This window comes from Mytilus californianus, unplaced genomic scaffold (genome assembly GCF_021869535.1).
Source record: "Mytilus californianus isolate M0D057914Y unplaced genomic scaffold, xbMytCali1.0.p SCAF_2, whole genome shotgun sequence".
Classification (NCBI taxonomy): Eukaryota; Metazoa; Mollusca; class Bivalvia; order Mytilida; family Mytilidae; genus Mytilus; species Mytilus californianus.
Window position 1 is genome coordinate 91,404,835 of NW_026262668.1, and position 12,589 is coordinate 91,417,423.

At 31.5% G+C, this 12,589-nt stretch overlaps 1 protein-coding gene across 2 annotated transcripts in view; it reads right to left on the bottom strand.

The window, feature by feature from the left end:
- Positions 1-12,589, bottom strand: part of LOC127728441 (potassium voltage-gated channel subfamily H member 6-like) — a 130,740-nt gene that overhangs the window by 25,438 nt on the left and 92,713 nt on the right. For both annotated transcript variants that reach the window (XM_052235800.1, XM_052235799.1), the window contains one exon: positions 831-1,259. In XM_052235800.1, coding sequence (XP_052091760.1) covers positions 831-1,259 — 429 coding nt within the window. The remainder of the gene's footprint in view (positions 1-830; positions 1,260-12,589) is intronic.

The window sequence follows — 12,589 nt, forward strand, 5'->3', positions numbered from 1 at the left end:
TGTCAGAATCTGGTCAGTGGTTGTGATTGAGTTTTCTTAGTTTGTTTGTTTATTCAAACTTTGGCAGATCTCCTTTATAGTTGATTTTTTTGTTGAGGCAGCGTTAGCTTAACACCAACCAATCAATCATTAAGTTGATTTATTTTGTAGCTTGCATACACTCAGGGTAATTAGACCTTGGTATATGGGTGTTTGTTTTCTATCAAGATTGTGTTTGTATACACAGTTTGAAGCATCCAGGTCTTCTACCTTCTAAAATATAAAGCTTTATACAAATTGTTAACACAGTCCCCGCCAGAATAGCATCCCTATGTATCACATTCTGCTACTTTTGTCTCTGGCAAGACAAAAATGACAATAGAACAGGAAACTGTATCAACTCCCTTTAACTTTAATATAATTATTATATTTGACCACATTAATCAAAGACCAAAAGCAGAGCAATATAAATACTGATTACAACTATGTCCATTCTATTTTTCCCACATTTCAATATCAATACTCAGCTAAAATCAGAAAAATTACCTCATGTGTTTCTGAACCAAATAATAACAAATCAAATGGAATGGCAGCAAAGAGAACTTACCTCATCTGTTTCTGAACCAAATAGTAACAAATCAAATGGAATGGCAGCAAAGAGAAATTACCTCATCTGTTTCTGAACCAAATAATAACAAATCAAATGGAATGGCAGCAAAGAGAACTTACCTCATCTGTTTCTGAACCAAATAGTAACAAATCAAATGGAATGGCACCAAAGAGAACTTACCTCATCTGTTTTTGAACCAAATAGTAACAAATCAAATGGAATGGCAGCAAAGAGAACTTACCTCATCTGTTTCTGAACCAAATAGTAACAAATCAAATGGAATGGCAGCAACAACGTCAATTAAAAACCATCCTTTAAAATAATGAACAGCAATCTTCCCTGGATGGCTAACTACTTCATCATTTTTGTTTACATATGTTGTACGAAAATTTATCAAAATATCCACAATAAACATAATATCCACAATCAAGTCTATTATTGTCAATGGATCAGAATAGCGTTCTTGAACTGACTGATCTTTATTTCGCTTCTCTTCACTTAACAGAAAAGCTGCAACGTATGGAGTGAAAATGGCAGTATATATCACAAGTAAAAGAATTATCCAGTCCCATACAGCCTTGAATGGGGAATAATGTAAAATTGTACATTTGGGTATTCGTGGAGCTTGAAGTTTGTATTCTGGCAAAACATCTGCACCAAGAGACAAGACCTAAAAAAAATTTAAAAAAAAATATATTAGAGTTGACTTTCTTTAATTTGCAACAAGAATATCTATCTGTACAACATGGTGATTACTAGTATTGTGTGTAACCAAAATACCAATAAAAAAAATTGCATAGTTTACCTCTTGAAGTTTAAACTTAAACTCAATCTTCTCCATACCTTAAATTTGGGTAACATCATACCTCTGATATTCACATTATGGTGCATTCATGGATGAAGTATATCACATAAGTTCTTAATAACATCACTACTCAAAATTTAACCAACCCTTAAATCATGATTACCTAACCATGAAATTAAGGTCAGTCAATCCCTGTGACATATATTTTGAAGAGGTCACCACAGGATTTATTCATTTCAATATTAGGTCTACTTCACATCAAGCTACCTTTAACCTTAATATTAATTGTACACTCTAAATCCGTCTCATTCAAACATGACATTGAGGTTTCATTATTCTTTTGACTAACGATGTGATATATCTTCAATATTTCATATATCGATGTTGGTATCAATTTTTCATTTGCTTCTATTGTTAAACCTATCAACTTTATGCAAAAAATGGGCTATACAGGCATCCATACTTTAAAACAAAAATAGGCCATACAGATACCCAAACTTAATACAAAAATGGGTCATACATAAATTGTATACCCTGCTTTTACAAGCAGGACCAAAGATAGATTAATATCAATACACACTTTCATACTGAAAATATCATCTGAGATTGAAAACCTCTGCAAGGTTAAACTTTCAGCTAATGTGAGCTGAATGGAATCTAAAATACTTATATCTTAATAGATTTAGCTTGTTGGTCAAAAGTTTCTATGAAAATGTGTTTCAATAAGCAAATAAATAATTGTCAATATAAAATCATATAAGCAAATTTCAATAATTGATATCAATTGTTTTCCAGGCACTGTGTTACAATACATCCATTACTGTCCTCTGACAGAAACAACATGATACATTAATGTGAAGCAACAGGTTATTGTTATTCTGATTTTCCATAAAAATCTCTGATAAATAAATCTGTCAATTAAATCTGTCAATGGTCATTTTATAACAATAGGAATTGGGTTTGACAGCGATTTTATTTCTCTACAGTCTGATTTTATCCATTAGTTGGTCCATCATTCCTAAATCTATGCTACATATCTCATTTTATAGTCAAAGAGTTAATTGTGCTATGGTTATTTCATTGATAAACAGAACTTACATATTTCATATATTCCTCATTGTCATGATTATTTTATACCCAACACTGGATTATCTTAAACATAAAGGTCTCGATGGCTGAGTGGTCTATGTAATTAATCATTTAGTTAGCCTTTCAACAATAAGGTTGTGAGTTCAAACTCTGATCCTGGCAAATTGTGTTTTTCTCTGATCCTGGCAAGTTGTATTTTTCTCTGATCTTAATCGACTAGGATTGCCAGTATTCATGCCAAAGGTCAGTGGTTCTCTTACAGGTACTCAGACTTTCCTAGAGCAAAATTAGGCCTGCCAACTTCTAATGGTTATCAAAACAAACAAAAAATCAATTGAGGTCAAGGTTAGATCAAACTTGTGAAACGATGATGAATATCTTACAGTAGTTCATGTATAATTAACCGTCCACTTTAGGTAACTGAGAATCTGAACATAGCAGGACACTTACAATGAATGCTTATTAAACCATGATAATGAGAGTCAAATGATCCAAACAGACCTGTGACCTAATATGGCTTACTCACTCCAATTATAGTACCTTAAATATTGACCTTACTACACCTCCTTATTTCTATTTCTATACTAAGTGTAATAAAATGCTCCGCAGGGAGCAGCTTGATACGACCGCAGAGGTCGAACCCTGAACAGTTGGGGCAAGTATGGACACAACATTCAAGCTTGATACAGCTCTGAATTTGGATTGTGATTAAATATTTGACACAGCATAGGTTTCTGACACAGAATGAATGTGGTCTGAGAACTTAAAAATTTTAAATTGGACATTCACCTTTTATGGTCCAATATCCAAAATCTAAATACATGGTTAGATTCAGCATATCAAAGAACCCCAAGAATTCAATTTTTGATGAAATCAAACAAAGTTTAATTTTGGACCCTTTTGACCTCAATGTGGACAAAGTTGATAACGGGGCCCAAAAATCAAAAATCTAAATACATGGTTAGATTCAGCATATCAAAGAACCCCATATATTCAATTTTTGTTGAAATCAAACAAAGTTTAATTTTGGACCCCGATTTGGACCAACTTGAAAACTGGGCCCATAATCAAAAATCTAAATACATGTTTAGATTCAGCATATCAAAAAACCCTAAAAATTCAATTTTTGTTAAAATCAAACTAAGTTTAATTTTGGACCCTTTGGACCTTAATGTAGACCAATTTGAAAACGGAACCAAAAATTAAGAATCTAAATACACGGTTAGATTCGGCATATCAAAGAACCCCAATAATTCAATTTTTGATGAAATCAAACAAAGTTAAATTTTGGACCCTTTGGACCTCAATGTGGACCAATTTAAAAACGGGGCCCAAAATCCAAAAACTTAATACACGGTTAGATTCAGCATATTACAGAACCCCAAGAATTCAAGAATAAAACCCCATTGAAATTGATCAAGAAATAAGCAATTTATACGAAGTATTTTCTTTTGCACAATACTGTGCAATTGAATATTTCTTGCTATTGTGCAATACTGTACAATTGACAATTTCTTGCTATTGCGCAATATTGTGCTATTGGATATTTCTTGCTATTGGGCAATACTGTGCAATTGAAGATTTCTTGCTATTGCGCAATACTGTGCAATTGAAGATTTCTTGCAATTGTGCAATACTGTGCAATTGAAAATTTCTTGCTATTGCACAATACTTATTATATAATAATTTACACATCCTGTTTGGTGTGTATCTACTACCATATCATTATTATTTGCTTTTAAATATTAATCAGAAATAACCAACTTAAAATGGAAAATTTTAAAAGAAAAAAAAAAGGAAAAAAAGAAAAAAAAAGAAAAAAAAAAAAATCCCCCCCCCCCAAATTTTTTGAACCCCCTTATGATTCATCACCCCCAAACTCAATCCCAGCCTTCCCTTTGTGGTATGGTACCTTGCAGTACAATTTCAGAGAGATCCATACACTTGAACACAAGTTATTGTCTGGAAACTAGAAAAATGCTTATTTTTGGCCCCTTTTTGGCCCCCAATTCCTAAACGTTTCGGGCAATTACCCCCAAACTCAATTCCAGCTTTTCCTTTGTGATATGAAACCTTGTAGTACAATTTCAGAAATATCCAAACACTTACACACAAGTTATTGTCATGAAACTAGAAAAATGCTTGTTTCTTGCCCCTTTTTTGGCCCCTAATTCCTAAAATTTAGAGGCAATTACCCCCAAAATCAATTACAGCCTTCCCTTTGTGATATGGAACCTTGTGGTACAATGTCAGAGAGATCCATACACTTACACACAAGTTATTGTCTGGAAGTTAAAAAAATGCTTATTTTTGGCCCCTTTTTGGCCCCTAATTCCTTAACTGTTGGTACCATAACCCCCAAAATCAATCCCAACCTTCCTTTCGTGGTATTGAACCTTATGGTAAAATTTCATGGAGATCCATTCACTTAAACTAAAGTTAGAGTGCGAAAACCAATGTGTCTTCGGACGACGCCGGACGACGCCAGAAGACGACGACGACGCCAACGTCATACCAATATACGACCAAAAAATTTTCAATTTTTGCGGTCGTATAAAAACTAAATACTTCTCACTCAACTATGAAAATAAGTCCAAGCCAATTGGCCAATCATGTCAGACAAACATGTAAGCTTTATCACAATTCTAGACAAATTTTGTTGACAAACAACTGTAAATCTAAAAGGAGCCTGAAATCTAATGGTTACAGGTACTCTCTGAACCTTGAAAAGAGGTCAAGGTCAAGTGAATTCTGTCACACATATGTAGTTTAGGACAAGAGTACATGTTAAAATAGCTTGCCACTTTAATGATCATGATTGATTTTTTGTTGTAAAGTTTTAACTACAAGTATCACATAAACTAAACATTATCAATGATCCATGTGAATGAGGTCAAAGTCAGATGAACCCTACCAGAGGGACATGTACACCTAGCAATCATTCAATCCACCAAAAATAGTTGACATACTTTTTTATAGTATTTTCAAAAGCAGACTCATTGACATCATAGTATCCTCTTTTCTTATACTAATCTACAAAACTGAACATTGACCAATGAACCATGAAATAGAGATTAAGGTCAGATGATGGGTGCATTGCATTTGCACCAATTTTTACAAAATCCAATCTTTCATTTGCGCCACAAGGTTATATTTTATTTGCGCCAAAAAATCAAGACTACATTTGCGCCATTTTACAGGTAACATATAACGGAAAAGTTTAAATATTCATTACTATATCGCAAATAAGATTTTTTTTTTAGCATTCCCCCTGGGTTATTAATTGAGTTTATACTCGTTTCTAATACAAAACTGAGATTCACTTTGGTTTAAAATTATATAGTGTTCACATGTTTGAGGTGTCAAGATGGACATTATCAATTCGGGGACAAACAGAGAAAATTAATCTTTAATTTATGATGACCACACATAAAGGTTATCTGATATTCAGAAAAATGGGACAAATCGTTTAGGACTACCAAAAAAATTGCAAAGCCAGAATAACAACAGATATGGACAATAAAAAACTATAAAAACTTTGAACGAACACAACAATGGTTTTCATCGAACGTATCAGTGTATAAGTGCTTTCATTATGGTTCTATAATGACTAATTTCTGATAAATATGTTTTATTATGCAAACAAAAAATGTGTTTTAAAATTATTATTAAAAGTTTCTTTTGAATAAATCTATTTTTTTACCTTATTTACCTGTAATATTGGCGTAAATGAAATGTTTTATTATTGGCGTAAATGAAATATGGTTTGTGGCGCAAATGAAAGATTTTTTTGGTGCAAATGAAATGCCAATTGGCGCAAAAGCAAAGCACTGCCGATGATACCTGCCAGACAGACATGTATACCTTACAATTATTCCATATATAAAATATAGTTGACCTATTGCATAGAGTATCTGAAAAATGAACAAACTATGGAATCTCAGCAATCTGACCAATGAACCATGATAATAAGGTTAAGGTCAGTTGATACCTGCCAGAAAGACCTTAAAATCATTCCATACACAAAATACAATTGACCTATTACTTATGGTATCTGAGATACATCATACAAATAATGCTATCAAAATCTAAAATGCCAGTTTCTATCTTTGTGAAACCTATCCTATCGCAAATTCGTAATTATAAAAACACAAAAATAACAAAGCAAATTTCTGCATTTACAGTACCTGATTTTTGGTGGTTTTCCCCAAGACCTTTTAACATGATATAGATCAACACTTTGATCAGTGCTTAAAAATTGGGGTTTATCTATCATCGTGAAATCAATGAAAACATAAGTAATATCCTAGAAAATATTATGAATTTGCATGCATGATTAACATGGCTTTGTTTGTTAAAGTGCACTGCCATAGCCTTGTTCTGAGGAGTATGAATATGTTGACTTTCCTTGTTTATTTTTCTGTTGTTATAAAAACTTAAAGTGCATGAGGTATACTATTTCTTTGATTGTTCTGCAAATGATTTATTGGAAAAGAACTATTAAAGTCTCTATGAACCCTGCTTATGGATTCAAATTCAGACACATCATGAATAATCATATAATTTTAAATTAATCATCCATATTTACTACAATGAAATGGCAAGTGTATAATACTAGTGTTATGATTTATAAGAAAAAACTAATGTATTGCTGAATTTGACAATACCTTGCACATACAGCGATTAATCAACAATAAAAGACAAACAAATCTGATTCTATTGACATTTATATAACATATATCTTCAAAGAAATAGCAAACAATCATCAATATTATCTATAAAAGTTTTAATCTGAAGATACTTGACTGTTTAGCAATTAGGCATTGAAGTTCTGTCCTGCTATCATGTAACTTATTTTACCAAATTGCAATTTTTAAAATGAAACATTTTTTTTATCTAAATAAGATGTCAACAATACTTGTTGTACATTCTTTCATTATTCCCCACAATTTTTTTCAATATTTGTAATAATGATATAAGAAAAACAAAGAAATATGAAATTTGAGTACATGAATGTTACTAATTAAGGTAGGGTTTGAAAGAATTTGAATTAATAAAAAAATATATTCATTATACCAATCTGATTTAATATTGTGGACTGAATTTATCTGGATAGTGTTATCAAGAGAATTTTTTTATGTAAAGGTATAACAAGCTCCAGCTGCTATCATATTGTGGATTCATTTTTTCTGTGAGTACAAATTTTCCTGTATTGAGAAAAAAAAGTATTTTCGTGGATATTTAAATTTGTGGTTTGCCAAATTTTGCATATAAGCAAAAAGAAACTGTGTACTTTATTGTACATTTCAATTCATTGTTTACCTATACCCATAAACTCAATGAAAATTATTATCCCAGAAATAATAAGGAATTCACAGTTGATTGACAAAAAACACAAAAAAATAACACGTCCAATTCTTGAATTCGTGAAAATGAGTTCATAGATAACAGACATGCAAGACAAAAAATTAAGAAACATGGGACCCTCTCAACAAGATGTGGATTATCAAGCTCTTTTACCTTCTCAAATATGAAGCTTTTAATACACAAAGCTAACGCTGTCATTCCCATCATCAGATTTTTAGAGGGGCCTTGGTAGATGAGTGCTGTAAGTAGTCCAACTACTTTATCACTAGCCTATCAACACTGAGGTTGTGAATTCGAACCCTGCAAGTGGCAGGTGGATTCCATTCAAATCTTAATTGACTAGGATTGTCAGTTTTCCTGCTTAAGGTCGGTGGTTCTCTCCAGCTTCCTCCACCAATAAATACTGGCCACCACGAAATAGCCAACAGTGCTGAAAGTGGCATTAAACATCAATCAATCAGATTTTCAGCTCACTATGTCTCACATTCTGTGTTTTTGTGAAAAAAAGTCTTATCTAAGGTTGTTTGTCCGAGGCACCAGTATCGGACTTTTCTTAACTTTGCATGGATACATATGGGTATTGGTAAGTTGTTACTTGATCAAAGCAGGAAGAAGTAGTTTCCCATAGCATAACTCCAATGAAAGTTTTAAATCCACACTGATTTATTCCTAAAACTAAAACTTCTTATTGTTGAGAAAAAAACCATTCATATAAATTTTATCAAAATCTGTAAAGAAATGTTAAGGTCAAGAGCACTTACAAGAAACTTGTTCATATCACTTATGTATTACCAACTATCTTTATATAACTAAAAAAAAAACTTGATCTCTCATATTTTCAACTCATTATAGAAGCTGTTAATAAAACCTTTCATATAGATTTTAATTTTTTTTTAATTTCTGTGTTCTCAATTCCTTGAAATGAAAGGGGATACAAAAATCACATTTAGTTTCATTCCTAATAAAACTTTTGATATCTATAGGAACATTTCAATGAAAATTGGTTAAAACTCCTCTTTATCACTTTTAACTTGTGCTTTGTATGAGCAGCAGCCCATTTTGTCTGGGTTTGAACCAGTTTAAAATTGGCAAAGGGAAACCACTTGTTTAAAAGTGTGTTATAATAGGACAACATTTGTAATTGATAAATACACTATCAGAATAACACTTTCTGAGTTTAAAAAAAAAATCATAATTCAAATAATTCCCAAATTTCTATGATAAAAAATCTAATCCTTCAAAAAGAGACCCGAAATGCAAAATTTGTCAGTTCTTAAAAATCAGTAAAAAAATCCTAATCAACTCAACTCACCTCAGTAATTGCTGATCGGCGACGACCATATCTCTTTGTTCTCACAGCAGTTTTTGCCAGTTTGTGATCCTGTTTATAAAATCCACTTCCGAAATAATCCAACATTTGTGTAATTTGGTAATTGCCAAAACTAACATTTACCATGGAAACAGTTTCTAATTGCTAATAATCTGAATTTTATTTCATTACCTAAAAGGAGCTTCCTTTAAAGCTTTATTTTCTTTTATTCCAAGAAGAATACTAAATGCTCTAAATTTTTAAATTTTCAATAACATATTTCTATTAAAATATCAAATTGTACATCCTAGTACCAATTGGCTGAACATTTATAATAAACCACACTAAACCATCAAAAGAGAAGCTCAAAAACTCCCATCTTATAATTGGTCTCAAGAGTTTAATAAGATTTTCAATCATCAGTCCCTTAGTCTTAGTAACATTTAAGTTACATGATACTGTTTGATTTTAAGGCTGTCTTACAGGAAATTAGAATTTGCTGAAGTTCCCTTACTCCTATAACTCTACTGGTATATCAATTAATTCCACTGTCACCTGTAGCTATACCTGTAACTCTACTGGTATATCAATTAATTCCACAGTCACCTATAGCTATACCTGTTTAACAATAATTATAGTCACATGATTTCCATCATATTCTAGGATACTTTCCACTCTAATCTAACAGCAATGCACAATTTTGTGTTTTTTTTTTAATTATTTACACAGAAACAAAAATTGGTGAAAATCAAACTTTAAATTTCAACAAATAAACATAAAACTGTTCTTTTTTATCCTTCTCTATATTGAGAACTCCATTTTTGCAAGTTCCATTCTTTTTTTTATTCCTACGTTTATGATACAGGAAAGGCTTTGACACATTTAAATGTTTCAAGGAGTCTTTTCCTTTTGTAGCATTCACGAACTGTAAATATGAGATGTTGCCATAATAACAGTGTATCCAATAAGTCCAATAATATTGATGTTTCTCATCACAAATAAAAACTATAATTTGTAAAATTGCTCTTCCCTCCTATCAATGTACAGCTGTATATATAATCATTTACTGCAAAGTTTGATTCTAAATTAATTAGAAATTCTTATCACCTAAACACTGTCAAATTAGGAAATGAAGTACTAATAATAGAATAATCATGGCATCAAATAAGAATATGAAATACTATTCTGTCTTTACATGTATGTCCAAGATTAACCTCTCCTTTTGTTAAAGAATATTATCAAACATAGAAGAGACATTGATTATGTCAGGATCTGTTAGAACAGTTGTCTATTGAATGCCGGATCAGTTAATCTCTGACTAATACCCAGGTGTATCATTCTCTGTCTAAGATCTTAGTCCAATATAGACACAAAAGCATGAAATCGTATTGTCATAAAACCACTCTGTTCAAAATTCAATAATTACTTGAAATTGATCTAATAGCTTTCTATTCTCTCTTTTCATTGCTTCAAATTGGTAGAAATTAAATTGAGCATTATCCTACTAGTTAAGAGTATAAATTTGAAAAGCATATAACAGCAACCTTACAAAACTGCAGCAAACCACTGAAAACTGTATATGTATCAGGACATTAGCCTTGCAAATGGTCATATTTTTTCAAACCAAGAGCAAAAGTCATAGAAAGCCAAGAAAAATAATATCAGGTAAAATAAGAGTAAAAAAAAATTTAATATCAGATGGCTTCACATTTCATAAATAATTACTGTTACAATAATTTTTTGAAGGAGTATTTTCATCAGATATCTAGTTTTTAGCACTAAATTTGATCTATAATTCACTGAGTAGGGATATGAAATACATTATTTAAACATGAAGTTCAATAAAGTAAACATTAATCAAAATGAACTTATTATAAACACAATCATATGCTTTGAAAAAAGTTATTCCAATAACTTTCCTTCTCATTTTACCAATCATTATTCAATATAATGACAATTCAAGCTGTGAATATCTAATCAAATTCACCATATACTAATTAGGAGTTCAGCAATTAAATTGCTCAATACAAATTCAAAAATTGACTTTGATTTCCAACAAAGGTTTATGTCTGTTTTATTAAAGGCACATATCTGATTTTGAACTTTTCTGAAAAAATAAGATAACTGCATACAGATTTTTCACATAAAAATAAAGGGAAATGAGACAACTAAGCTATCCACCATAACCAAAGGACAAGCATGTAAACAACAATAGGTCACTGTACATCCTTCAACCATGAGCAAAACCCATTCCTTATTGTAAGGACATATTGCTTTCTTAACTACACCATTTGAAAAATAATAAAAGAACTCTGCCAATGCACATACTATATCTTTCAGTGGAGTTCTTGTAAACTTTCTTTAATATTCTACAAATAATGTAGGGGCGAGATTGCTTACAATTAAATTTTTCAAAAATTTCTATTTTCAATGGTCACAACTCTAACAAAAATAGTTGTTCAAAACTGATTATCAAGCTCATCCAAACTTTTGATATAAATTTCATAAAAATCAGACAACAAATGTAGGTGTGAGAGTGCTTACAATGCAATTTTCAAAATAAATTACATTTTAAAGGAACATACTGGTAATTTTTGGTACATAGATTAAAATAGTCTTTAAAAAAATGAATATTTCATACTGACTTTAACCTTATAAAGCTAAATGCCTTTTGTCTTTTTTTTTATGTAATTGGACTGCTGTCTTATCAACATATACCTCAAATATGCTTTCATTCACATTTGAGTTCACAGTAACTAAATAACAAGAAATTAATATTCTATCACAGTATTCAGCTTCATTGAGAGCTATAATGAATTTACAGTTATGAGACAGTCATTGTTGTAGTCAATTAATGGTAATGATGAGTATGGGATCAATAATGACATCAACAATAACCATCTTAACTGATTAATATTAATGTGTACTAGCTTTACAAAAAAGCATCCCCTATCAAGCATAGGAAAAAAATTTCTATTTGATGAATAAGAATAAAAAAACTTGAAAGCTTTTGTTAATGAGACTGAGAGAAGTTTTCCTTCTCCAACCCCTTCCTTTTGATAAAGGAAGCACTAAAGTCAGCTGGTAAATAGAGGGAGAAGATCCCATTCCTTTTGATAAAGGAAGCACTCAAGTCAACTGGTAAATAGAGGGAGAAGATCCCATTCCTTTTGATAAAGGAAGCACTCAAGTCAACTGGTAAATAGAGGGAGAAGATCCAACCCCTTCCTTTTGGTAAAGGAAGCACTCAAGTCAACTGGTAAATAGAGGGTGAAGATCCCATTCCTTTTGATAAAGGAAGCACTCAAGTCAACTGGAAAATAGAGGGAGAAGATCCCATTCCTTTTGATAAAGGAAGCACTCAAGTCAACTGGTAAAGAGAGGGAGAAGATCCCATTCCTTTTGATAAAGGAAGCACTCAAGTCAACTG